The sequence below is a fragment of the Neolamprologus multifasciatus genome, chromosome 8 (assembly GCF_963576455.1).
Source record: "Neolamprologus multifasciatus chromosome 8, fNeoMul1.2, whole genome shotgun sequence".
In the NCBI taxonomy this organism is placed as follows: domain Eukaryota; kingdom Metazoa; phylum Chordata; class Actinopteri; order Cichliformes; family Cichlidae; genus Neolamprologus; species Neolamprologus multifasciatus.
In genome coordinates this window covers 6,628,130-6,655,944 of record NC_140446.1, presented here as the reverse complement: position 1 = coordinate 6,655,944, position 27,815 = coordinate 6,628,130, and the positions used below count along the sequence as shown (strand labels likewise).

General features: G+C 39.2%; 1 protein-coding gene across 3 annotated transcripts in view; it reads left to right on the top strand.

Moving 5' to 3' along the window:
* The window catches only part of LOC146512363 (sodium channel protein type 4 subunit alpha A-like), a 33,691-nt gene extending 8,688 nt beyond the window's left edge, over positions 1-25,003 (top strand). The window contains exons 2-27 of one of the 3 annotated variants that reach the window (XM_085170869.1): positions 4,681-4,984; positions 5,180-5,298; positions 5,379-5,468; positions 5,551-5,679; positions 6,488-6,579; positions 6,705-6,995; positions 7,104-7,167; positions 7,335-7,476; positions 7,587-7,784; positions 9,492-9,662; positions 9,851-9,980; positions 10,465-10,703; positions 10,790-10,963; positions 11,068-11,424; positions 13,665-14,153; positions 14,780-14,821; positions 14,898-15,021; positions 15,138-15,292; positions 15,407-15,580; positions 15,679-15,801; positions 16,906-17,187; positions 17,272-17,325; positions 17,557-17,694; positions 17,855-17,959; positions 18,193-18,463; positions 18,561-25,003. In XM_085170869.1, the coding sequence (XP_085026995.1) occupies positions 4,730-4,984; positions 5,180-5,298; positions 5,379-5,468; positions 5,551-5,679; positions 6,488-6,579; positions 6,705-6,995; positions 7,104-7,167; positions 7,335-7,476; positions 7,587-7,784; positions 9,492-9,662; positions 9,851-9,980; positions 10,465-10,703; positions 10,790-10,963; positions 11,068-11,424; positions 13,665-14,153; positions 14,780-14,821; positions 14,898-15,021; positions 15,138-15,292; positions 15,407-15,580; positions 15,679-15,801; positions 16,906-17,187; positions 17,272-17,325; positions 17,557-17,694; positions 17,855-17,959; positions 18,193-18,463; positions 18,561-19,852 (5,700 nt within the window). In that variant the 5' untranslated portion in view covers positions 4,681-4,729 and the 3' untranslated portion in view covers positions 19,853-25,003. The other 2 variants (XM_085170867.1, XM_085170868.1) reach the window with 2 other exon arrangements.
* The last annotated feature ends 2,812 nt before the right edge of the window (positions 25,004-27,815 follow it).

The window sequence follows — 27,815 nt, the reverse complement described above, 5'->3', positions numbered from 1 at the left end:
ATAAAATATAGAGAGACTGTTTTTCAGAAGTGAAAATAGACAAGGGTCTTAACAAATCAAAACTTGAAATTCCTTTTTAGTCCTCTGGACTAAAGAGGAGAGGAAACATTCGGCTTCTTATCAGCTCTGTATCCTAAAGCCTGCATCTCTGACAGTATGGGGGTGTTTGTGGAACTGGCAGCTTGCACATCTGGAAAGGCAGCATCAATTCTGAAAGATATTTTAGAGCAACATACGCAGTCTTCTTCAGAGAAGGCCTTGCATATTTCAGCAAAATAACATTAAACTCTGTACTGTATCTATTCAAACAGAACAGCTTCCTTGTAGAAAAGTCCAACTACATGTGTATTTTTTTTAAGATGTCTTGTTTTCAATTTGCTACACTGAATAACATGTGAAAAAATTACATTTTACACACTGTCCCAACCATTTCAATATTTGTTTGACGCTGAAACCTTCTGGTGCTAAAATGTTGACCCTTGCCAGAGGATTCTGTGTATTTTCACATATGCTACATTTATCCCTTACAAAAATATCAGTGTTTGGTTGAGACCAAGTGCTAACCATTCAAAAAGTCATTTTGTTTTAGTAGTTGGATAACAGTTCCACTGAATAATTATTTTTAGGCCCAAGCACTCGAAATGTCTCCAGTATTTTTCAAAAAAGAAAAAGAAAAAAAGTGTTTCAAATGTCTGTATGGCTTCTGTCTCTAATTAATCATCTCAAGACCTACTTATCAGGTTGCCCTCAGAAGGTAACCAAACCTTCTATTAGTAACCACTAATCAAAACATTTGGACAGTCATCAAGATGGCTCTTCGTTCTGGGGCTTATTTTACTGCACCAACTTTGATGTTAAAGACCTACTGAAAACTAAGTGATTTTAGATTATTACTTTTACTTAAGTACAGGATCTGATTATTTAAAACATGCTTTCTTGGTGCTTAAACTCAAAATTAGACAGGATTTTATTTACGAAGATGGTTTATTGAGGAGTGAGATATCAAGAATCTCCTTTGGCTGATACAGAATATCGCAGGCTCTTTCAGTGCTGGCTCTTTCCTGTGGGGAAACACACACTGATATTTGCAGTTTAAAAAAATGGTGACAAAACATATGACTACCTAATTTATGAGGGAACAACCAAGTCATGAAGACTTCTTTTTGATACTGAAGGACCTAGCTCTTTTTTTTTAAAGGACATTTGCTGGCTTCAGCAGTTATAGAGTGATGTAATGCAATCAGGAAATGTTCCCCATAAGCCACGTAGAAATACATCCAATCTCACGATGTGTATTTTAGGGTCGCGGGCAGCGAGGCCCTCGGGGTCCAAAATGGGGGTTTTGAAACGGGATGATGAGAGAGGAAACTGGCACTAAGAAGCGGGTGTGAAGGGATTACTGGGTAGGTGCAGATCTGCCCAACTGAAATAGCCTGGTTTTCTAGGTGAATGGTCATAAATAAAGGACATGCAGACCAATTTATTGGTATTATTTCAGGGGACCACAGAGTTAGTCTGGTTTGTGTTTTGTTGTGATTAGGAGCAAAGATGGTGATAGGGTAATGAGTTTGATGGGTGATAGGGTAAAGATGGTAATGACTGAATGAAAGAACGAGAGTCTCAAATCCCATGCGGCGGGATAGTGGGTGGGTTTGGTAAGGGTGCAGACGTGGAAGCTTACTGTATATTTGGGGTCTTGGGTTTAATAGAAGGTAGAGAGAAGAAGCCTGGTAAGATAAGTTGGCATGCTGTCCTGTTTATCGGAGGGATGTAAGGCGCAGGGCAAAGACTCAGCCAGGAAGGAATGAGCAGAGTCATCGGGCTTCTGTAACACGACGCTCCGTCTTGATTGCCTGTAGCAGCTGGGCAGCCACCGTATCTGTGCGAGCGTGTGCGTGTCTTCACATGTGTGTGAATGCAGAATTTTATGTTCGAGTGAAGTGGTTCGAGCAAGTATAACTGCACGTTCACGTCTTTGATCAGTGCATCAGTCTGTTTATGCCATCATGTTGACTTATGCATGTGAACTCAAGAACCTTTTTCTTTGTACAGTCTTCTTTGCCTGTTTTGGTGATTTGGTGTTATGTAATTCCTTCTTGTGCAGTCTTTATTTAAGAAAATCCAAACTTTTGGTACTTGACTTGTAGACAGTGTGTTTCTTAGATTGCATTAGTTATTCTTTTCAGTTTAAGGCTCCAGTTATGCTTTGTTTTCCTCCTTGAAATTAGCATATAACTGTATATTAATATTGTTGTTCTTCTTCTTCAAATTCTTGGGTAAATTCCTAAGGGGAAATGTTTATTTATTCTGTAGGATGCTGATGTTATTCGTTTTATTCATTAGTCACACAGAGACATATATTTCATTTAATAAATGATCATGTCCAGCACAGTGGGAGCTAACTTTAGCTCCTCCAGACAAAAGTGATCTCCTCTGGCTGCTAAACACATCAAAGGATGTAAGCAAATGCTGCTTGTGAAGCGCCTGCTAAGGTAATAAGTAATCCGATGTAGAGAACTAATGTCACGGTGTCTTTAGAGCGGTGGGAAAGTCCAGGACCCTGTCCTAAGTCTGTCTAATCATTTTGTTACCATATGGTCACTTTTAACTGCTTGTGGTGCAGTGGTGGGTGAGGAGGGTGAGGTGAGGGGGCAGTGCTGGGCTGAAGATGTAAAGCAGAAGGTAGAGGGCAGAAATGAGAGATGGTGTTTGGACACACATTAGAGCAACTAAGACCTATAATTAATTCTTTGTATTTAGGACATATGTAGAGAAATGCAGGGTGTGTTTACATTTGGCTTCAGATCATCATAGGTTTATGTGCTTTAGCAAAGGTCCAGCCATTTCCTACCTTTGTCAGTACAGAAATGTACACAGCCTAGATATACCTTTGCTAGTTCTGGGTTGAACCCCCTTTTTGCCTTCAGAACCACCTCAGTTCTTTATGCCATGGATCCAAAGGCATGCTGAAAACCTTTCTCTGTGATTGTGGTCCAAATTGAGGCAATCACATCACACAGTTGTTGCAGATTTGTTGGCTGCTCATGCATGAATGAATCTCCTGTTTCATCATATCCCAAAGGTGCTCTGTTGGATTGAGATCTAGTGACTGAGGACGCTTTTTAGAACTCATTGTCATGTTCAAGAAACTAGTTTGAAATGATTTGAGCTCTGTGACATGGCACACTCTCCTGCTGTAAGTAGCCATCAGAGGGTGGGCAAACAGCTGGGGCAACTGTGGCTAGGGCTCAGGTAGAAGAGTGGTTTATCTACCAATTAGAAGGATCGTGGATTGATCCCCTCTGATCCCTGAGTTGCATCCATTGGCTTGTGAGTGAGTGAATGTTAGGTAAAAGTGCTTAGGTATAGATAAAAGCACAGTGTGCTAATGGGTGAATGAGGCATGTAATACAAAACTCCTTGAGGTCTTATTCTGAGTAGAAAGCTGCTCTATAAGTACCAGTCCATCCATTTACTGTTGCTGTAAAAATTATAAACAATGCTTTCCTGCCATTGAAGGGCCCAAAGTGGACCAAGAAAATATCCCCACACTATTACACTACCACCACCAGCCTGAATCTTTGATACAAGCCAGGATGGATCAGTGCTTTCATGTCCATTGCAGCACAAATCAAGAATGACCAGGCAGCATATTTCTAGTCTTTTATTATGCAGTTTTTTTGTGTGAATTATAGCCTTAAGTTTTCTGTTCTTAGCTGACAGGAGAGCCACCACTGTAGCCCATCTGCTTGAAGGTTTGATATGCTGTGTGTTTGGAGGTGGTGTTCTGCATACCTTGGTTATAATGAGTTATTTGAGTTACATTTGGCACTGAGTGTATCAGCAAATGTTGTGAAAAGTGCAAACATTTGTTATTTAGTTATTTATCCCATTATAAAATCTCATTCTCTCTCCCCTTTATTCAAGCATGAGTAAAATAACACAGTAACACAATAAATGGTACATTTTAAGTAAGAGTAAAAGTCAACCAGTCAATTAAACAACAACTCATAATGTTTACTGGTGTATTTGGTCCATAATTGGTTTGTAAACCATCATTTTGAAGGTTATCGTAAAGTTGCAACAAGTGTTCATAAATCTTTTTTTTTAAGGTTATTACATTTATAACATGTATAATGTTTAAAAACTGCTGTTTGCTATACATGTTTGTAAAGTAGCAGGCAGAGAAGCAGTTTTATAAATCACAAGACTGTTAAACTACACACTGAGGTTTCAGTCAACCTTTAACTTTATTGTTTACATCTGCATCACATTGTGGATCTGACGAGGCTGCTTGAGCTGATTGCAACCACTCAAGACTGCTTTGTAAGTTCCACCTGAATGAGTTTTATAAGCATCCTTAAAGTGGCTCTCTGCTCAGTGACACTTAAAATAGCACTGCACAAGCTGCACAGAGCAGCCGAGGAGGACAAGAAGTCAGACACAAGAACCCAAGATGCACAACAGTCAAGACAAACAAGAGTTCACCTGGGCACCTGATGCATATTGTTAGTTAGAAAAGGCAATGTTATACAGGTTATGTAAATTTGTGAAGCTCATGTTTTGATTTGCTTTGTCTTGAAGGTTTTTGTATGTCCTATCTGCATGTGACACCTGGACCTATTTAAAAAACTATGGTTGTTTTATATTCTCTCTGTTCATTCACTGTCCTCCCTCCAGCTCCTTCTAGGGAAACCCCGGCAAGGCGGTATCCCTTCGCAATGCAAAGATGGTGCTGCTGCTTCCTCCCCCAGGCACCGATGCATTTCGCCCTTTTACTCGGGAATCACTGGCGAAGATCAAGAGGCTCGAGGAGGAAAGGAAAAAGGCAGCAGAAGTAAAGGCTGATGACGAGGAAGAACCAGCAACCCCGAATGCTGATCTGGAGGCAGGCAAGGGTCTGCCCATGATCTTTGGGGATCCTCCACCAGAGCTGCTCAACACACCCCTGGAGGACATAGACCCCTTCTATGAAACACAGAAAGTCAGTATGAGCACACATGGAAGAAAAAGCTCTGCTGAAGCACAAAAACACATTGCACACTCAAGCTCTAATAAACATGACTGTATCTTAAAATGTGTCATTGCAGCTCCATGCAGGGCCTCTTAGAGAATTCATTGAAATGTTGTTTTTTGTGCAAAAAATTACAAACTTCATGGATAATTTTGTGTTTTTCAGACATTCATTGTGATCACCAAAGGAAACACGATCTTCAGGTTCAACGCAGAACCGGCGTGCTACATTCTGAGCCCCTTTAGTTTGGTTAGGAGAGGAGCCATCAAAATTCTCATACATTCATATCCTTTTGATTTATTGAGTGTATTTTAGTTTGAATTGTATGACAGTATTCTTGTACGCTTCCTTAATCCTGACCTAAATTATTTAGCATGTTCATCATGATTACAATTCTATCGAATTGCGTGTTCATGACAATGAGCAACCCACCAGCATGGAGTAAAACTGTTGAGTAAGTAGCTCATCACTGATTATTCACACGTCACACCTCACACAGTAGTTTGGATAATTAATTCTGATTAATTTCTTTGTAGGTATGTCTTTACTGGTATTTATACCTTTGAGGCAACAGTTAAAGTGTTGTCTCGAGGTTTCTGTGTTGGATCTTTTACATTCCTTCGAGATCCATGGAATTGGCTGGATTTCATGGTGATCAGCATGGCGTAAGTATCTGCTTGTGTGTTTATTTAATCTATGTAGATGCATTTGGTAAATAGTTGTTAGTACTTAAATGACAGTAGGAACTCCACCCTTTTTGCTGGTGCAATATAACCACTGAAGGTTATCCAACAAAGACATTTGGTTTTAGTAAAAGATTGACTAAAACCAAGTGTTTTTCCATTTGCTTCATTACATCAGAACAGTGTACCTGTCTTATTGGGGCGACCGTGGCTCAGGGGGTTGGGAAGTGTATCTGTAACCGGAAGGTTGCCGGTTCGATCCCTGGGCTCTCTGTCCTGGTTGTTGTGTCCTTGGGCAAGACACAAGACACAAGACAGGGGCCGATGGCGCGATATGGCAGCCTCGCTTCTGTCAGTGCGCCCCAGGGCAGCTGTGGCTACAACCGTAGCTGCCTCCACCAGTGTGTGAATGCGAGAGTGAATGAATAGTGGAATTGTTAAGCGCTTTGGGTGCCTTAAAAAGCGCTATATAAATCCAATCCATTATTATTAGCTGCTAGTTTGGTTCCCTTTTTACACCTCAGCTGTAAAATTCTGATGGGGTATTGTCGTCACCTTGCCGGGAGGGTGGGCAACATAGACACCCAAGTTTGTGAATGTGATAATTCAAGAAGGAAGTCACCTAGGATTTTCAAATTACCACAGGTGTATCTATTAAAAATCGGAAACACACAAACACAGAGTATCGCTGCCAATGTTTTTGTTTTATTTTTATGGTTTATGATGAGACCTCTGCTTACATCGGGTGGCACGGAAACCATTTCCTTGATATGTTTGTGCCTTTTCCCAGTTACGTCACTGAATTCGTTGACCTCGGCAATGTGTCTGCTCTGAGGACATTTCGTGTGCTTCGAGCCCTTAAAACAATTACTGTGATTCCTGGTATGCTTTCTGTTTTAATATAACACTAATAGTTTAACTGCACTCAGTACACATTATTTTTACTGGTTTTTGAGATATTCGACTTCCAAATATAGACCACTCATGTATCAATTGTGTTTTGTCAGGTTTGAAAACAATTGTGGCTGCTTTGATCCAGTCAGTGAAGAAAATGGTGGACGTGATGATTCTGACAGTCTTCGCCCTTGCGGTTTTTGCACTCGTTGGTCTACAGCTTTTTATGGGAAACCTGCGACAGAAATGTGTGCGATGGCCCATCCAAACCAATGACACCATGTTTGAAATCTTTAACGGCACCTCTTCATTCAATAACACAGTGGACTTCAACAACACCATTGGCTTAAATGATACATATACCAACAGCACCTTCAATTTCACTGAATATATTGAAAACTCAGGTATTTTTCATCTAATCTCTAAGTTTTTCATCTGTAATTTTAAATCAATATTGTCCACAGTGGTGTAAAGGTGTAGCTTTTCCAATTTCTTTTTTTGGTTGATTATAGAGAATCAGTACTTTCTGGAAGGCAGCCAAGATGCTCTGATTTGTGGAAACAGCTCCGATGCTGGGTGCGTATCACCACAAAGATGCTACAGTGCTAATTTTGTCTTTTATTTGGGGTACTGGAGTTTCAGTGCAGACATGAGCCTTAATTGAAGTTTTAGAAAGGTTACAAGTGTGATTTGGAGGCTGGGAGTCCAGATGTAGTTGGATAACTTTTCTTCTCTGCTGACAGGAAGTGCCCCGAAGGATACACATGCATGAAAGCTGGGAGGAACCCAAACTTTGGCTACACCAGCTTTGATTCTTTTGGCTGGGCCTTCCTTGCCCTCTTCAGGCTCATGACCCAGGACTACTGGGAGAACCTTTTCCAGCTGGTTGGCTCTTCTTTCATTTGCTTCATTACAGTTTATGCTTTAATTTTAAAAATGTATTGTGAAGAAATTTGTCCTTAGTCCTCGTAGCTTCTTTTCTGTTCTTAAAACAGATCTTGAGGGCAGCTGGTAGGACATACATGATGTTCTTTGTAGTCGTTATCTTTCTGGGCTCCTTCTACCTCATCAATCTTATCCTGGCTGTGGTAGCCATGGCTTATGACGAACAGAATCAGGCAACTCGGCAAGAGGCCATCGAAAAAGAAGAGGAGTTCCAGCGGCTACTAGAGCAAGTCAAGAATCAAGAGCAGGTAACTTGCACCGGCCTGTTACACTGAATCAGAATTAGTTCAAAAACTGATTAAAACAAATGGCAAACAAATTTGTGTTCCATTTGCTTGATTTATTATTTTTTCCAAAAACAATCAAAAGCATTTTTGATGCAAGTTTCAACGACTATTATTGGCAAATAAATCAAACTTATACACAGAGACAGTATTTACAGTGTTGAACCTCCTTCTTTATACGCAGTTCTTTCTGGCACCGGATGCTCTTCAAGGGATGTGATCTAGGGTTATCTTGTTTATAGATTCAAACTATTATTTACTTTGCCTTGTGACATGGTGCTTTTTCCTTCCTGAAAAATGCACTGATTAACACTAAATTCCTCCTGGATGACTGGAAGAGGTTGGTCTTTGCCTGGATCAAATTCAAAATAAAACTGAAGATGCAAAGTGTATAAGACACAAATATGTGCCACAACAACCACTTTTAACCACAACTATTTGGATTTAGTGTCCCAGCAATCCCTGACTCATTGCCAAATTTATATTACTTTACAATAACTTCTCATGCTGTCCATGTGTTCAACTGTTTAGAGTATTATTACAGGTCAAAACTAGTCTCACCTTCAAGCCTTTTGGCCATAATCCCAGTACTGGTTTTTGCCATTCTATGGCTCATAGTAAAAACTTTGTTTTCTTTTTTTTATTCAGTACTATCCATCCATCCTTCCACCTTCTTCTGCTTAACCGGGGCTGGGTTGCGGAGGCAGCAGCCTAAGCAGAGAAGCTCAGACCTCCCTCTCCCCAGCCACCTCCTCCAGCTTGTCCGGGGGAAGACCAAGGCGTTCCCAGGCCAGCCGAGAGATATAATCTCTCCAGTGTTTCCTGGGTCTGCCCCAGGGCCTCCTCCCTGTGGGACATGCCTGGAACTCCTCAACCAGGAGGGCCCAGTAGGCATCCTTGTCAGATGCCTGAACCACCTCAACTGGCTCCTTTCGATGCGGAGGAGCAGCGACTCTACTCTGACCTCCTCCCCGATGGCTGAACTTCTCACCCTATCTCAAAGGGAGAGGCCATCCACCCTTCGGAGGAAGCCCATTTCTGCCACTTGTATCCGCGATCTCGTTCTTTCGGTCACTACCCACAGCTCGTGACCATAGGTGAGGGTAGGGAATCGCTACCTTATCATGGTGTAGGGAGTTTTGTGTCCCAGGGCTCCCAGGGGCTATGTTGTCAGGGGCTTCTGCCCCCTGGTAGGGTCTCTCATAGCAAATTGGTCCTGGGTGAGGGACCAGACAAAGAGCAATTCAGAAGACCCCTATGAGAAGAACACCGAGGGAACAGTTCACACTGCCCGGGATAGGGTTACCAGGGCCCCACTCTGGAGCCAGGTCCGGAGAGTTTGCCCGAGGGCAAGCGTCTGGTGGCCATCTTCCTGACCCATCCTGCAGGAAGACCCATCTTTCTGCAGGACCACCTCCTGCAGGAGGCACCGTTGGGGTCGGGTGCATTGTGAGCCGGGTGGTGGCCAGGAGCGGAGTCCCTGATGGACCGATCCCTGGCTACCAAGACTAGCAGATGGGACATGGAATGTCACCTATTCAGTACTAAATTATAATAAAGTAATATTTTATACTGTAAAATTACAGCCGAGCCATCTTTTAAAGGGTTTTATAAACTGTCCAATGCAATAACAAAGACATCTTACTGAATGACTTATCTTCTGCCAATCAGGCTAAGATGCTCGGTAGCCAAGGCACTCTAACCAGCAAGAACTCACTCAGCCATCACACTGGGTCTGATTTGGCAGATGATGAACAGAGCCTTGACCGTGATGAAATTGTCAAAGATTGCAATGGGAGAATTATTCCACGTCTGATGATCAGAGCGCCTACCATGAACGAGGTAAGTTATAGTTAGTGGTGCCTGTATGAGTGCTTTTAAAAACCTTTGCCTTGTCCATCTGCAATTACATACCTTGACTTATGTGTTTTGAGAAATTCTCAAACTATATTTGTAGCACTTTGGTCAACATTGTTGGATGTAAAGCGCGTTTAAATAAAGATGTTATGCTATGCTACGCTATTTTACAGTCTGCCATGGATTATGAATGCAGAGAGAAGTCACTGGGCTCCGTTCACAGCATGCTTCAACTGGATGAACCATGCATGCCAGAGAGAACTGCTAGTGCTCTGACTGTGCTCACTGCAGCTGCCATGGAAGGTACAGCACCAAACACACACAATATTGATATCACACTAACAAAATTAGGATATGTTGTTTAGCTTTGATTAATGTAAGCTGAGGACACAACAACATAACCTCTATTTCGGGGTAATGGTTTTTTTTTTTATACTGCGTGTAGAAATCTGGCATCTGGAAGTGTCGGGTGCCACTGGGGGTGAAGAAGAAATACACAAGGCTTAGCATTAGGTGCTCTGGTGTGAGCAATAATTCCTAAGATTATCAAGCAGTCGTTAACATTGTTCATTAATTTATCCAAGGCCGATACGATGGAGTTGTCTTGAGCTTATCATAACGAGGCTAAAAATATTGTGTGTAGCAGAGATTCCTGTCAAACATGGTGTTAAGCTAGATCTATTTCAGCACAGCTATAACTTGAAGCAACAAGACTTGGACTTTAGGTTGAAGGTTTAGGCTTAAGTGAGGTTTAATATTACCTTTTGTTTTCTGCCTCTTTCTCTAGAGTTGGAGGAGGCTCAGAGGCCATGCCCACCTGGCTGGTACAAATTTGCTGACCTTTTCCTGAAGTGGGACTGCTGTACCCCCTGGGTGGTCTTTAAAAAGCGGGTACACTTTGTTGTGATGGACCCTTTTGTTGACCTGGCTATCACTATCTGCATTGTGCTCAACACCCTCTTCATGGCCATGGAGCACTACCCCATGACCCCGGAGTTTGACTATATGCTGTCAGTGGGGAATCTGGTATGTGCCGCCTAACATTTTAAAATACTTTAAAAACATTGCTCAGATTTTAGGGGTGAAAAAAACATTTATCTTTTTTTTAAAAGGTTTTTACAGGTATTTTCACAGCAGAAATGGTCTTCAAGCTTATTGCTATGGATCCCTACTACTACTTTCAAGTTGGCTGGAACATATTCGACAGCATCATTGTTACACTCAGTCTGGTGGAGTTGGGGCTGGCAAATGTTCAGGGTCTGTCAGTCCTCAGGTCATTCCGTCTGGTGAGACACACTCATTGAATTTCTTTGCATCAGTTTAACACTGTGGAATTACCTGCTCTTCTACTAAATGTCTTTATTTATTTTTGTCCCATGTTTGGTGACAGCTTCGAGTTTTCAAACTGGCAAAGTCCTGGCCCACTCTCAACATGCTCATCAAGATCATCGGTAACTCAGTAGGGGCTTTAGGAAACCTGACTTTGGTGCTGGCCATCATCGTCTTCATTTTTGCCGTCGTGGGCATGCAGCTCTTTGGCAAGAACTACAACGACTGCGTGTGCAAGATCTCCTTGGACTGTGAATTGCCGCGCTGGCACATGAACGACTTCTTCCACTCATTTCTTATCGTGTTTCGCATCCTGTGTGGGGAGTGGATCGAGACTATGTGGGACTGCATGGAGGTTGCCGGAACTGGGATGTGTTTAGTTGTCTTCATGTTGGTCATGGTCATTGGAAATCTAGTGGTGAGTCCAACAACTGCATGCTATCTTCAGACTGAACACTGAAGAAAGAAAGTCTTAGTTATTTCAGTGATCCATCTAGGAGTTTGTGAAGTAAATATTTGAGTATGTTAAGGAAAAAACTGGAGCTGGAGGAAAAAACTGTTTACGCTGATCAGCCAAAAGATTAAAACAACCTCTCATACTGTGCATGCCCCAGTCGTGCAGCCAAGAAAATTTTGACCCATCAGTGCAGGATCACCTGACCTCCTCACCCCTGTGGTTCGAGACTTCAGATCCTCTGTGTTCTGTGGGTTGTTGCATAGTATCCATGGATCAGGCTTGTTACGGCACCTCTCACGGGTGTTTTGAGATTTTTCATGTTCCTCAAGCTGCTCCTGAGCAGTTTTTGTTGTTTGATTGGACTCATTGCCCAACTGGGGATCTAGATGAATGACATGTGTAAGAGTGACATTTATATCCCAGGAGATTGTTTCAGTCCAACATATACAATTTAACAGAACAGCCTTTGAACTGATTGAGAGTCTGGCTCAATTTTCGTGATGAGGCTTCAGGGTTTGTAATGCTTTCTGAAGAATTCTGTGTCTGTAGCATGAAAACGCTGCCCCCTGACCTTTTTATCTTGGCCTCACGAAACAAGGCCATACAGACGATCACTGTCAGACATCATTTCAGCATCGTATTTAATGACTAGAGCCAAATCCATTTCCTGTCAGGTTATTCATAGAAATGAAAAGGAAATGGCTCATCATCAAGGTTTGAAGTATTGTGTTAGGCACGCTGTGCCAAAATTGTTGAGGCTTCTTGGATCTTAAACTCTTACTTACCCACTCTTAAACCTGAGCATGCTTACTTAACACATGAATGTACACTTTTTTCACTAATAATGAGGCAAATAATATACTTACAAGGTTCATGGGAGGGGGTTTCTATTTAAATCTAATGACTTAAGCTACCAAACAGTGGTTTTGACCTTGAGTATGCGCTAAGATCCGGCTCAAGTAAGCATGCTGCCACTGATGGAACAAACACGGACAGCTGAGCGAGCACAGCTCAGGTGGCAGTGCGTCTGGGTGTAAAGGAGAAGTCATTTGATAGCAGATTGAACTCTAATTGATGTAGAGGTAATCATATTGAGCCATCAACACCACAGCATATAGAGCAGAGAAGATTTAAAGGGGACTTAGTATGTTTTTATTTATTTTATGTCATACATTACTGTTAGAATGATGGATGATCATTCTGTGTGAGATGGGCAGCCAATTAGAATAAACTTGGCTCAGAGGGAGGGGCTTATTTTTGAACTGAGAATCACGCAGAGTATTTTCTCTGGTTGAATGAGCATGAAATCACCACTAGCTTTTATGCACAGTTTTTATTAAACAAATAATAATATAACATCAGCTCAAGCTGCTGGCTGTGCCTTCAGATAAAACCAAAAGTAATGAGTTTTAAATTTTTAGATTTTTAAAAAAAATTTTAATCTATTTTGCAGCAAGAAATTGACTAGGTACATTTCCTATAGGCCACACTGTTCCTCTAAGACAAGGAAGAAATGTCTCACCTCATCAGGTTACCAGAACTGTACAAAGCTAATGGAATTAGCTGACAAATCACCCAAATTATATTCCATGAGACTAGGAACATGACCCTGAAAAAACACTATAACCTCTACCACAGTTATTTTTTCCACTCATCAAAGATCATCAAATCCATATCCGATCTTTTATTGTCACGTTTGGTTTTTGTGCAGCTCATCCTGTCCATCAGCTTTATTTTCTTATTGACATCACTGACATTGGAATAAGCGAGATGAGCATTCCCACTAGTCCATGTAACCATGATCTCCTGCTAAACCTGGGAAATAGAAGCCACGAAATCGAATAACATGTTTGAGTAACTAAAGATAGCTGCATCTGAGACAGGAGGCAGACAACATAATATTTACTGATGTGACGTCACAGGAACAATATGATGTCTGCTTGAGCTATTCCAAACTTTTGTGTTTGGTTCAGCAAAGTTAGCACAGTTTTACTCACTGATCACTGGATATAAGCTTGATCACTGTTTTGCAGTCGAGTAATGATTCCTAATTCTCACTTCTTTAGGCATCACTTTGACTGTCAAATTTTTTTTTTCCACTAAACAAAATGAACAATAAGAAGCTGTTAATTCTATGTGTGAAATATGGGCTGTACGTATGATGCGTATTCATAATTACCTTCATTACTCTTTGAACTCAGGTGCTGAATCTCTTTTTGGCCTTACTGCTCAGCTCGTTCAGTGGAGACAACCTTTCTGCAGGAGAAGAGGACGGAGAGATGAACAATCTCCAGATTGCCATCGGCAGGATCACACGGTTCATCGACTGGTTTAAAGCATTCATCATTCAAACTATCTTGCGGAGTCTTGGCAGAAAGCCCAAGGAGCCTGACGAGGGCCCTGCTGATGACATCGACCCTAAAACGGAAGGAATTGAAATGAACCATTTGGACACCAGTCAGACTTTCAAACTGGCAGATGGGATATCAGATTGCCTAGTTGAAGGCCGGCCTTCTGGATTTATTGTGGATGGAGAGTTTAGTCTTAGTGTGCCAATTGCCCAGGGAGAGTCAGACTTTGAAAATCTGGGAGAGGACGATGAGGATGATGAAGATGAAGATGAAACCAGTGATTCCAATTATGATAATCACTCTGAGAGTTTAGATGAGGGACATAGCCAGCAGAATACCGTAAGAAAACTTCTGTCCTAATCCAAAGTCTTATACAGTTTATTTCAAATAATTGCCATCTTTTGATCTATTATTCATCTCAAAATAAGATTTTAACAGCTCTTGACCACCAAAGATAAATTGTATTGGTTAAGATAAGAGATAAGATAAAACTTTATTAATCCCTCGGGTGGGTTCCTCTGGGAAATTCGGTAAAGTTGGACTCATTCATTCATTCACGTGTCCAACTTGAGTTTTTTGTGTTCAAATTTGCAGCTAAAATTCAATTCATCAGGAAATATATATCCAGCATAAGTAAAATTCGACTTTGGTTAACAAACTGGCAACATGGCTTAAACATGTATTGGAACTTTGTATTTGGAAATTTGCCGAACATTAAAATAAATCCTAACTATCATCAGAATATATAATTTTTTGTAACTGTTGGAAATAAGGCAGCAAAGAAAATAATTATTCTCAAAATAAATAATACCGGATGTTGTTCCTGACGTAACCTCAAGGGGATTTGTGTGTGCTCCCAGGATCCCCATAATGTATTTTTGAGACAATAAACTTGTGTGCTGGATGTTTCTCAAACTCCTATGAACACTTAATAAAGTTTGTTTTCTGTTCGTCTGCTGTTTCAGGAAAATATGAAAGATCAAATTAGTATCCCAGGAAATATCAAAGTGAGTTAACAGTATTTTCATCTGTGTGATTGCATAATGCATTTGCATCTGAACTTTAACTGTGATTCTTGTCCAGCTGATGGGTGTTCGGAATGATGAGGATTCTTCCGTATGCAGCACAGCGGACTATCGACCGCCTGAGCCTGAACCGGAAATAGAAGAGCCAGAGCCACTGGAGCCAGAGGCGTGCTTCACTGACAGTATGAACAACAATTTTATTAAATAAACAAAACAAAAAAGACACAGAAGTCTTTTTCAGTACCCATTCTGTAATCTGACATTATGAGGTAATCGCAAACCTTTCCACTTTTCTCAGACTGTGTGAGGCGCTGGCCATGTCTGATGGTGGACATCACCCAAGACAAAGGCAAAAAATGGTGGAACCTCCGCAAGACCTGCTTCACTATTGTGGAGCATGATTGGTTTGAAACCTTCATAATCTTTATGATCCTCCTCAGCAGTGGAGCTCTTGTGAGTGTTGTCATAACAGCAACAAATTTAGAAACGATGACCTTTTTATGATAGCGTTAAGACACTGATCCTGTCATGACACATATCTAGGTAGATAATGTTTTCTTTTGGCAGGCTTTTGAAGATATATACATAGAAAAGCGCCGAACGATCAAAATAATTCTGGAGTATGCTGACAAGATTTTCACCTACATCTTTGTCATCGAGATGCTCCTTAAATGGGTTGCATATGGCTTCAAGACCTATTTCACCAATGCCTGGTGTTGGCTAGACTTTTTCATTGTAGATGTAAGTTCCCCTGCTTGCCTGTATGTGATAATACATCTCCTATGCCAGAAAGGTTTTGTGATAGCACTTGAATGGGAAATGTTTTGATTCTGCTACAGATTTCCCTGATTAGTTTAGCTGCCAACTGGATGGGCTACTCTGATCTTGGGCCAGTCAAATCCCTCAGAACCCTCAGAGCACTAAGGCCTCTTCGCGCGCTATCAAGATTTGAAGGGATGAGGGTAAGTTATTGGCTGCTAATGCTTGTTTCATATGGAATTTGTAATACTTAATGTTAACATTATAATATTTTGAATGGTTAACACTGATTTAGAAGATGCAAACCTGTCTTGTTTGATGCACTCTTGTACTAATTTGCCTGGCTTTGTCCAACTGTGTTTGTTGAATGCATGCTTAAACCACAGCTGCTGTAACAGAGGTGACTGAGGTGAGTTTCCCCGAGTCAGTTGACTAACTATTCAATGCATTCACTTGAGTAAGATTATTGTTGTAGCCCTGTGCAAAAGTCTTGAACCACCACTCATTTCTTTCTTTTCTTTTTTCCTTTCCAAGGAGTCAGACATTCTTGTTATTTTAAAGTGTTTTTGAGCAAGTTTTCCTTTGTTTCTGAAGATCTTTCAAAGCTTTTCTTTGGACATTAGCTGCTTTTTCACTCATTTTCGGTCAGGTTCTTGTACCCGACCTTATCTTTCCTTTTATTTTTGTTTATTTGTTTGTTAAGTCACAAGTATAAAAGAGGTATCCAACTCAAAGGATCAGTATTGTGTGTCAGCAAATAACAGTTTAGCCAAGAACCAATTTTAATTGTATCTTTGAGCACTTTGTTTCTAGCAGCCTGTTGCAAAATCTATAAAAAAATCTATAGTCTATAAAATATAAAAAGTCTATAAAGAGTCTATAAAAAATGACATGCATTCTGGGATCATTTTGGTAGAGAACGAAACAAAAGGCACCCAGAATTGAAAGAAGAGATTTGGATGTCAAGAAGCCTGGAGAACTACACCAGAGGACTCCTTTTAGGAAACAGAATAAAACTTGCCTAAGAAAGCTCAGACTACAATATAGAAAATAGGTGGCAATGCCAAATATTGACTTGAAATCTTGTTAGGGTTCTAAAAACTCTGTTTGTGACTTACATACTGTGCTCTCATGAATATTTGCACCTTTCAATAAATTGCTCCACCTGTTTCCCATCTTGCTAACAAATTATAGAGAATTGTGGGGTGCCTTTGCACAGTACTTCAGGTCTTACAGCTGAATAAATTATTGAATAAATCTGAATATCTATTGCAAAATTCTAAACAGAGTCTTGTCTTGTGGGGCAGGTGGTGGTAAACGCTCTCGTTGGAGCAATTCCCTCCATCTTCAATGTGCTACTGGTGTGTCTGATTTTTTGGCTCATCTTCAGCATCATGGGAGTTAATTTGTTTGCTGGGAAGTTCTACCGCTGTATCAACACCACATCGGAGGAGCTTTTCCCCATCACTGAAGTCAATAACCGGAGCGACTGCATGGCCATCAAAGAAGCGACACAAGAGGCCCGCTGGATCAACATGAAAGTCAACTATGACAATGTTGGACAAGGCTACCTGTCCCTACTTCAAGTGGTGAGGTGTTTTGTTTGAGTTAAAGAAAATTAGTAGTCATATTTACTGATACATATTTTAAATAAATGTTTTCACTGACTGCAGGCAACTTTTAAAGGTTGGATGGACATCATGTATGCTGCTGTCGACTCAAGAGAGGTAATGATTTTGTGTCTTTGAAGTTCTGGTGAGCTGCATAAAGGAATCCTCATCTAGGGCAATAAATTGTAACTATGAGTACAATTACAATTATTTCCTTAGAAGAGCATGTATGCATTGCATCCCGACATTATAAAATATCCGATGAATCAAATGAAGAAAATCTTCCAACCTGTAACTGAGCAAACGATGATGATTAGGCATTTATTCACTTGTATTTTTTCTACTTAGGTGGAAGAGCAACCATCCTACGAAATCAACATCTACATGTACATGTACTTTGTCATATTCATTATCTTTGGCTCTTTCTTCACACTTAACCTCTTCATTGGGGTCATTATTGATAACTTTAGTCGGCAAAAGAAAAAGATAAGTATAAGACTTTGTTCATCTGAAATAGTGCCTGTGCAAAAGCATTGAGTGTTTTCTTTCCTATTTTCAAGTGTACAATTTTATAACTTTAAACCACATAGACTTGTGACATTATTTAAATTCCTATAATTACGTTTGAATTCTGCTTTTTCCGCACTTTGGAGATGAAGACATCTTTATGACTGATGAACAGAAAAAGTACTATGAAGCCATGAAGAAACTTGGTTCCAAGAAGCCACAGAAGCCAATTCCTCGTCCAACGGTAAGATATTATGATTATTTTAGTTTTCTGTATGCGTTACATTGATCAGTCCAAGACTGGAAAACTTGCATGTATGAATGACATCATCAGAAGTAATGATGCTTCACGTCGGCATGCATAACGTGGCTATGTTCACCTTTTCTGCACACTACTTGTGTTAACAGGCCAAATGACTTTCCTGGATTTGTATTTCTGTTCCTCACTGCTCTCGATTTACTTCCTCTCCTTTACAGAACCTAATCCAGGGCATAGTGTTTGACTTCATCAGTCAACAATTCTTTGACATCTTCATTATGGTCCTCATTTGCCTCAATATGGTGTCCATGATGGTGGAAACAGATGACCAAAGTGCAGAGAAGGAGGATTTCCTCTTTAAGTTAAACGTGGCTTTCATTGTGGTCTTCACTGGAGAGTGTGTGTTGAAGGTCTTTGCCCTGCGGCAGTACTACTTCACCAATGGATGGAACGTTTTTGATTTTGTTGTGGTCATCTTGTCAATAGCTGGTGGGTAATTAATGAATTAAAAGTACAGCTGTGAATTGCTAATTTGGTCCAGCAGATATATTGATACATTGTTGCTTTTCTGTGTGTTTTCTTCCAGGTACAATGCTCTCAGACCTAATTGAGAAGTACTTTGTGTCACCAACTCTTTTCAGGGTGATCAGACTGGCCAGGATAGGCAGGATTCTACGTCTTATTAAAGGAGCTAAGGGCATTCGGACGCTTCTATTTGCCCTGATGATGTCCCTACCTGCTCTATTCAATATTGGTCTCCTGCTCTTCCTCAATATGTTCATCTTCTCTATATTTGGGATGTCAAATTTTGCCTATGTCAAAAAGGAGGCTGGGATTGATGATATATTTAATTTTGAAACATTTGGAGGAAGTATTATCTGCTTGTTCCAGATTACAACATCTGCAGGCTGGGATGGACTTCTACTTCCAATGCTGAACCGGGAGCCTCCAGACTGTGATCCAAACTTTGAGCATCCTGGCACGAATGTAAAGGGCAACTGTGGAAGCCCTGGCATGGGCATGGTGTTCTTCTGCAGTTACATCATCATCTCATTCTTGGTGGTGGTCAACATGTATATTGCGATCATCTTAGAGAACTTCAATGTGGCACAGGAGGAAAGCAGCGATCCACTCAGTGAGGACGACTTTGAGATGTTCAATGAGACATGGGAGAAATTTGACATTGATGGAACTCAGTTTATTGAGTATAGCCAGCTCTCAGATTTTTGTGATACCTTGCAGGAGCCACTGAAGGTTGCCAAACCCAACCTGTTCCAGCTGATTGAAATGGATCTCCCCTTGGTTGCTGGAGATAAGATCCACTACTTGGATGTGTTGATGGCTGTCACTCAGTTGATCTTGGGAGACACAGTGGAGATGGAAGCAATACGGAATAGCACTGAGGAAAAATTTAAGGATAGCAAAGACAGCTTTGCGCCAGTTATCACAACGGTGCGCCACAAAGAAGAGCAGAGGGCTGCTGTGGTTATTCAGAGGGCTTACCGCAGCCATCTTCTGAGGCGCTGCTTATGCCATGCAGCTTTTATGCATCGATCTAAGAAGATGGGGAGAAAGAAAGAAGGTGACGATCCACCAGAAAAAAATGGGTTGCTTGCACGAAGGTTAGGGGTTCTCTATGGGAGTAATGCAGAGCTTGCTGAGGAAATGGAGCAAGCAGCTTTAGAAACTTTGGCAAGACAACAGCCCTCTAATCCTGAGGCACTGTCACATTACAGAGAGGCACGGTGCTGTCCAGAATCCCCCGTGCAAAATATTGTTGTTGTTCCTGTAGAAGTCACTAATGAGGTTTTATTGCATTCTGCCCCCAACCAACACCTCTTGACTCTACAAGCAAACCTGAGAGAGTCAGTTGTATAGTAAACTGCACAGTATAATTATTTGTCTCTTCCCTCTATTCTTTTTTTTTTAACAGTGATGGAAACTGCTCTTGTTAATGTATAAGTGTCGCTGATATGCTTTTTAACTCTAGATAAAGAAGAGTCTAACTAATGTTTCGAATGCAGTTTTTATCCCTAAACTTAAGAATCTATTCCTCTTTTCTTTTCATATATATTTAATTTTTTTGGGTATTGAAAGTGAAACTGAAGTGTGTACTGCCAAGCAGGTTCAAAATAACAGGGTTTTTGTGTGCAAAAGTGTGCGTTAACTGCCTTGACAAAACCTACAGGTTCAGTTTTAGGGAGTTCAGTTGGTGGTGGTGGTTCACAAGTGGTGGTTACCAACTTTCTCTGTTAACCCCAGTTTTCTGTTTCAGGCTCAGGGAAATTTGATGCCTTCTTCTGCAGGAGGGTTATATATCACCTAACAATTCTTACAGCAAAATCAAACAAAAATAAAAAATGTGATGAGAAGAACACACCAGAAAACTGCTAATATTTTAAATCCACATGGTAATATATGTGTTTTACCATTCTCGTCAGTTACACATAGGAGGTCTGAAACTTCAAACTATATTTCATCATGATATTGATGAACGATAATGAAGAAATAAACATGAAATCGTATATATACATTTCATGCATCATCAAATTAACGTGTGCTAATTCTCGTGGCAATGCTACGCTTGGAGTTTGCGCTGTTGCGATTAGACTGGGGTATTAGGCTAATAATAGTCTATGGCTCAGCTGGTATTAAAATAATATTCTCTCAGCTCTGAATCATATTTCATTAAAAGAACTTTTGAAAACACAGCACTTACAGCTAATTATACCTAACCTATCCGGGTTAAAAGAGGTTTTAGTGACACTAATATCTCTGATTTAAGTCTGAACATACCTTGTCGTACACCCCTCAATATATATTGACTTTCCTTCATAGAAACATAAAAATTAACAAAATTGGTCAAGGAAAATTGTGATTTAATGCACAATTCAAAAATAACAAAACAGTAAGATATGATTTCTTTCAGTTTAACAGAAATACAAGATCTAATATTTATTTTAACCTTTTTTATCCAGTGAAAATATGCTAGACTTTACTGTAGGCTGAAACATTATTGTGGACTAGAGTCTGTTTTATGGTAAATTTCTAGTGGGAATCAAACAAAAAAAAAAAAAAAACAGAAACAAAAACAAAAACAAAGGCAAAACCTAAATTGAGATAAGCTAACAATAACTGATTCATGTTCACATCACAGGGGATGTGAACGTGAATCAGAACAGATGGATTGCAAAAACTATGATGAAAAACATGAACATGAACCAAAGTTTGAAAATAATCCTGTGACTTGAAGTCCATGATGCTAGACAAACAGATAACCTGACACTGAACAGAGAACGACAGAGGACCTAAATACACACAATAATAACAATAATGAGGGAAGTGAAAACACCTGGGGATAAGGTTCAAAATAACAGGGTTTTTGTGTGCAAAAGTGTGCGTTAACTGCCTTGACAAAACCTACAGGTTCAGTTTTAGGGAGTTCAGTTGGTGGTGGTGGTTCACAAGTGGTGGTTACCAACTTTCTCTGTTAACCCCAGTTTTTTGTTTCAGGCTCAGGGGAATTTGATGCCTTCTTCTGCACAAAATAAACAAATTGCCTTGCATCAGTAGGGAGGAAAAGGAGGCAAAATCAAACAAAAATAAAAAATGTGATGAGAAGAACACACCAGAAAACTGATAATATTTTAAATCCACATGTTAATATATGTGTTTTACCATTCTCGTCAGTTACGCATAGGAGGTCTGAAACTTCGAACTATATTTCATCATGATATTGATGAACGATAATGAAGAAATAAACATGGAAATCGTATATATACATTTCATGCATCATCAAATTAACGTGTGCTAATTCTCGTGGCAATGCGACTCTTGGAGTTTGCGCTGTTGCAATTAGACTGGGGTATTAGGCTAATAATAGTCTATGGCTCAGCTGGTATTAAAATAATATTCTCTCAGCTCAGAATCATATTTCATTAAAAGGACTTTTGAAAATACAACACTTACAGCTAATTATACCTAACCTATCCGGGTTAAAAGAGGGCCAGATTAGTGACACTAAAATCTCTGGTTTAAGTCCGAACATACCTTGTCGTACACCCCTCAATATATATTGACTTTCCCTCATAGAAACATAAAAATTAACAAAATTGGTCAAGGAAAATTGTGATTTAATGCACAATTCAAAAATAATGAAACAGTAAGATATAATTTCTTTCAGTTTAACAGAAATACAAGATCTAATATTTATTTTTTACCTTTTTTATCCAATGAAAATGTGCTAGACTTTACTGTAGGCTGAAACATTATTGTGGACTAGAGTCTGTTTTATGGTAAATTTCTAGTGGGAAGAAAACAAACAAACAAACAAAAAAACAGAAACAAAGGCAAAACCTAAATTGAGATAAGCTAACAATAACTGATTCACGTTCACATCACAGAGGATGTGAACGTGAATCAGAACAGATGTATTGCAAAAACTATGATGAAAAACATGAACCAAAGCTTGAAAATAATCCTGTGACTTGAAGTCCATGATGCTAGACAAACAGATAACCCGACACTGGACAGAGAACGACAGAGGACCTAAATACACACGATAATAACAATAATGAGGGAAGTGAAAACACCTGGGGATAACGAGCTCACACAATTGAATCTGAATGCAACAGGGGAAGTACAACTAAACACACTGAACATGGAACACCAGACCCTTCAAAGTAAAACAGGAAACAACAGAACGTAGACAAGACAACACAAGCTTGACAACAAGACATTACAAATAACAGACTTCACAGGGGAAAGGAAAAGACTCATATCAGGAGACATAGACGAAACATAAACTAGTTTAAATCCATCAGTTTAAAACAGATGGATTTTGAGCTTGGATTTTAAAAGTGGTAATTAATCATAATTCATGTTATCAGAAGGTAAAGAGTATAAAAGACTAATATTAGTGTTTTATTATTAATTAGATACCAGATGACTTTCTATGGGGAATCTGTTTTGTACACAGGTAAATAAATTGCTATAAAATAGAGTCTCTGGATCTCATTGTCCCTCTCTTTCTGTGAAACTACTTATTAGTTAACAATGGGGTTAACTAAACCCACATGGCTAATATAGTTAGCATCTGTTCCTAACAGGCTCATTCAGGCAGGCCCAGTTCATATTGCACTATTTGTGTCCCTCCAAGTCAAATAAGAGCAGTTAACTGCACTCCACTGAATGATTTCAAAGGTTATTTCCCACTTACATACTGTATGCATGTTTATATTTATATTTTTTGGTCCCTTCAGATATCTGATGTTCTAAAAACCTACATCAGCCATGTTTGGCCATTTCATTGCTGTATTTCCCTTTCAGCATTCAGGTTTGAACGCTGTCTGTAAACTTACAATGTGATGTTTTTTATGTTAATGTGGCTGTATTAGAGAACTGCTAAGCACATACTTACTTGCTGTGCATTAAAAGGAAGTTTCGTCTCAGGTTAGATCACAAGAACACATTGAATGGTTGAAAAACAAAAACATGTGCCACTTTCCAAAATGTAGTTAATCAGATCTTTTTACAAATTTACAAGAAAACCTGCAGCGGATCTCGTCATATAAATATGTTAATTTTCTTGCTTTTGTCTAAGTCTTAATAGAAATTATGATGTCTTACTTTAAATATATGGTACTGTGTAAAACTTGCAGGCAGTTTTAAAAGTAATTTCATATAAACATATTTTTTTTAATTTAGCAATAAACTTCATTTAAAGTGCAGTAAACACAGAAAAAAATCTAATAAAATCACTCTTTGTGAATATAATTTATTTCGTGAAAGGTACCACTCCTCTTTGGTACTTCGTCATGCAGTATTATTATTATTATTATTTTATTTTGTCATTTTAATTTGCACAGGTAGGTTGTCCCAAGCATCCTAAAGACTTTCCTTGACTGTTTTGTGGATTTAGGCTTTCTCGTTTTTTTCTCTTCATGCAGTTCTCGACTCACAAAATGATGTTGATATCTGATCAGATGCCCCTTTACATTCTGCACAGTACTGTATATACATGAATAACATATGCACTTTTACAGTTTTCTAGCTTGTGTTTTTTTTTTAACAATAGGCAATAAAATGTCTATTTTCATTTGAGTTTGACACTGTTCCAATGTCATCTTTGGAGAAGGTACATAAATTATGAATGTTTCCTCCACAAGGGGTCTCTCTTGTCATATCCTGCTGCTACAGCATGGCAGTTTTTCCTGTCAGGAGACTGTAACATGACCATCCGAACTCCTATGTGAGACTGAGACACCGCTGCACCACTCAGCTATAGCGTCCTCTGATGGGACAGTCATATTCACAAGACAGTGTCCTCTTTTTGTTTACATTTCTACTGGAGGAAAAGACACATGGGGAGCTTTGCTGGTACAACCTACAATCACCTACAATGTTTCTTGTACATACTTTTTTCTTTTTTCCTTCTGAAATGTACATTTATATCATTTTGTTATTTTAAAACTATCTTGTTAGAATAAAACAGTTATTGTAAGGTAAAGTAGGCTGTGCGATCATGTTGTCAGTTACTAATTTGTCTTGTCTGTGAAATTGCATTGATGCACTGTAGCCCTCTGCTGGTGGAGAGGTTGACAGGCCACTAAAAACTGAAGATGGAAAACAACCAAGAGAACGCAATGTAGTGACTTTTTACTCTTTAAAAAAGCCACCATAGTCAGACTTTTTAATGAACTATGCTTTACATTAATCTCTATGTCTATGAGTGCCCATCTTTTTGCATAATTATAAGAACTGTAGGTTAATGAGTAAGAAAAAGCACATTAAAAAAAGCCTCATCACTAAGGAGCAACACTTGGAGAGCTCTACTTTAACCTCCTCAAAAACAACTTACAACTGTTAAACATGTGAAGTGTGTTTGTTTGTTTGTTTTTTACGGTCAAACCATTTTTATTAGCAGGGGATTAATTGAGACCTTAATAGCAGGTTCTATGTTGAAAAATATGCATTCAGTGACTTTTTCAAGCATGAGTGTCAGTAGATTAAAAAGCACCCTGTTTCCGACATGGAGTGGGATGATGGGACTTTTGATTTATTTGCATTTTATGTCGTTTCATTCTGCCTCACCTAGCTGGAGATCACCTCTGCAAATGCATGTTTCTAGTGCCTGTTTTCTTGCCACCTGGTTTTCAATGCTACTCTTTTTTTGGTTGTTTTTTTCTTCAGGCCCTAATGTCTAGTAAACCAAATTGGTTAAGGTTGGCAACATTTTTTTAACAAGTAGGATTAATCCAGAATTTTTACGTCAAATAATTAGAAAACTGTAAATCGATCTGTCACAATTAAGAGCCAAACACCAAATGACATTTAATTTTGTAAATTTTGTGCTTGCATTTTACTTTTGATTGATTAAATAAATCAGCTTTGCAAACAATTGCAGCCACCATTTCTTATAAAAATGTAAAGGTTAGACACTCTAAGCATTGCAAATCTTTTTGGAAATATTTCTTTTCTTTTAAGAGAGGTACAGCATTTCTAGTTATTACATACTTCTTGAAAGAAGCTTTTTATCTCTTCCTTACAGACTGTGATAGGCGATAAAAATCCACACTGTACGCAAATATTGAGGACTCTGCTGTGCGGAGTTTATCAGCTTTGAAAATTAGGGAAATGAGATCAGCTTCACTGACCTGAAAACTTCACTCTTGACTGCAGCTTTATGTTGCATAATAAGATCGAGAGTCCACAGCAAGGCTAAAAGCTCTTCGGGGGATGTACCGAGCCACATAATGGCATTGTATGTTGTGTTCGTACAATTCTCATTCTCATATATATTTATTGTTTATAGGTTTATATTTTCCTTAGTTTGTTTATTTATTTTACTGTATATTCCATTTTTTATTTTCAGTTCACTTTAGTTTCGGTTAGTTTCCAGAGTTGATTTGGACGTTTCAGTTTAGTTTTTTATTAGTTTCAGTCTTAGTTTTAGTTTTATATCATTATAACATGGGTGGCATTCAGAAGTTCAGAACATTTATCATTTTAATATCATTTAGCCAACCACTCCCAAAACACGCCTGTGTTAAAGCTTCCTGATGCTTGTCGGGTTGACAAATTTGTGTGTAGTAAGAAGGACTAAAATTAACAAAGACTGAGATGATCAGGTGTTTTGAGCTGAGTTTAATTCAACAGTACCTTTATTTTTTTGTTCTTTTTCATAAGTTCATAACTTATAAAAGCATAAACAATCCTCCTTACCCATTAGTTGAGCTTGTGTGACTCGAGGCACAGAGAGGGGACTGGCATGGCCTTCATTGGCAGAAGACTAAAGAAGTTTGTGTGTCTTTGCAATTCAATCCCCCCAAAACAATAACATTGTGTTTTTCAAAATCTCCATCTAGTTTTAAGAACCACCACTGCATGTATTAGTGCAACTAACCAAACCATCCTGTAACAAATGACAGTCACACAGACGGTTTTCTGTCTAACACCACTGGGTATTTATGCCCAAAAGGAGGCTTTGGTTTACAATTAGACTTTAGGCCAGGGGTAGGCAACTCCAGGCCTTGAGTGCCGGTGTCCTGCAGGTTTTAGATCACACCCTGGGTTAACACACCTGAATCAAATGATTAGTTCATTACCAGGCCTCTGGAGAACTTCAAGAAATGCTGAGGAGTCATTTAGCCCTTTAAATCAGCTGTGATGGATCATGGACACATCTAAAACCTCCAGGACACCGGCACTCGAGGCCTGGAGTTGCCTACCCCTGCTGTAGGCTAACTAAAGTCTAAAAAAGCCTGCTATTTTCACTTGAACTCACAAAATTTGGCAAGTTAGATGTGAGTCAATGTTCATTCATAATTAAAAATTCAGACATTAGACAAACTACTTATAAAATACCTGATTTTTGCAAGACAGACAGCAGAAACAGATTAAACATGAGGAGTATGCTATAATACTACAAGCCTGGTTAAAATGATGAGTATATAAAAGTTCCCTGTAATCGGTTAAATATAAATGATTACAGGTAGTTAGTTACTGATACCTGATAGTCATTTCTTCACACTTTTCTGCTATACAAAACTATGAACTACTATCTTATGGCAGCTATTTCAAATAAATGTAATGAAGGTTAAATGAGCATATCATAGCTACCATGCTTTTGTAATGTGTCTCTAATTTCTCTGGTCATATATACTTTTATTTCTCTAGTGCTAATTTATTATACAAAATAACTACCAAACGGCAATGATAGCTATTTTAATAGCCATCATTTCCTTTTGGACAAATTTGGATTTGTCACTTGATTTGTCACCTCTTGCCACTGATTTTATTATATAGTATTTCTGAGGAAGCTTTGGCAAACTGTATATATATGGATCAACTTAAGAGCCAGGTGTATCTCTCTGGCCCTGTTTTTCATACATAACTTTCAGTTACTGCTAATTTACCACAGATATATATTGTTATATATCGCCACTTCTTCTTCTGTCCTCCACTTTTCCAGTTACCTCAATTTTTTTAAGGATACACTGCACACCATGCCAAAATATGCTAGTTTTCTGGTAAAAGCTCTCTATAAATTGGGTTTTTCGGTCTGAAGAGACCATTTAAAATTGGTTCTTTGCCAATTTGCTTGTGAACTAATTCATCAATTTCAATAGGTGCCATTTTTATGCTGGAATGACTCATAATTGAGTGTTGAGTGGTTTAAAAACTGTAGAAACGTTAGTCCAAGCCTGGAGAATTGTTGCTAAAGACCACTGCTAAAGACATATTTGACTCATTGGAAGTAAAAACAAACAAACAAACAAACAAAAAGGGTTGAAAAGTCTCAACGGCTTTTGCACAGTACAGTATCTTCTTTTGCGTACTG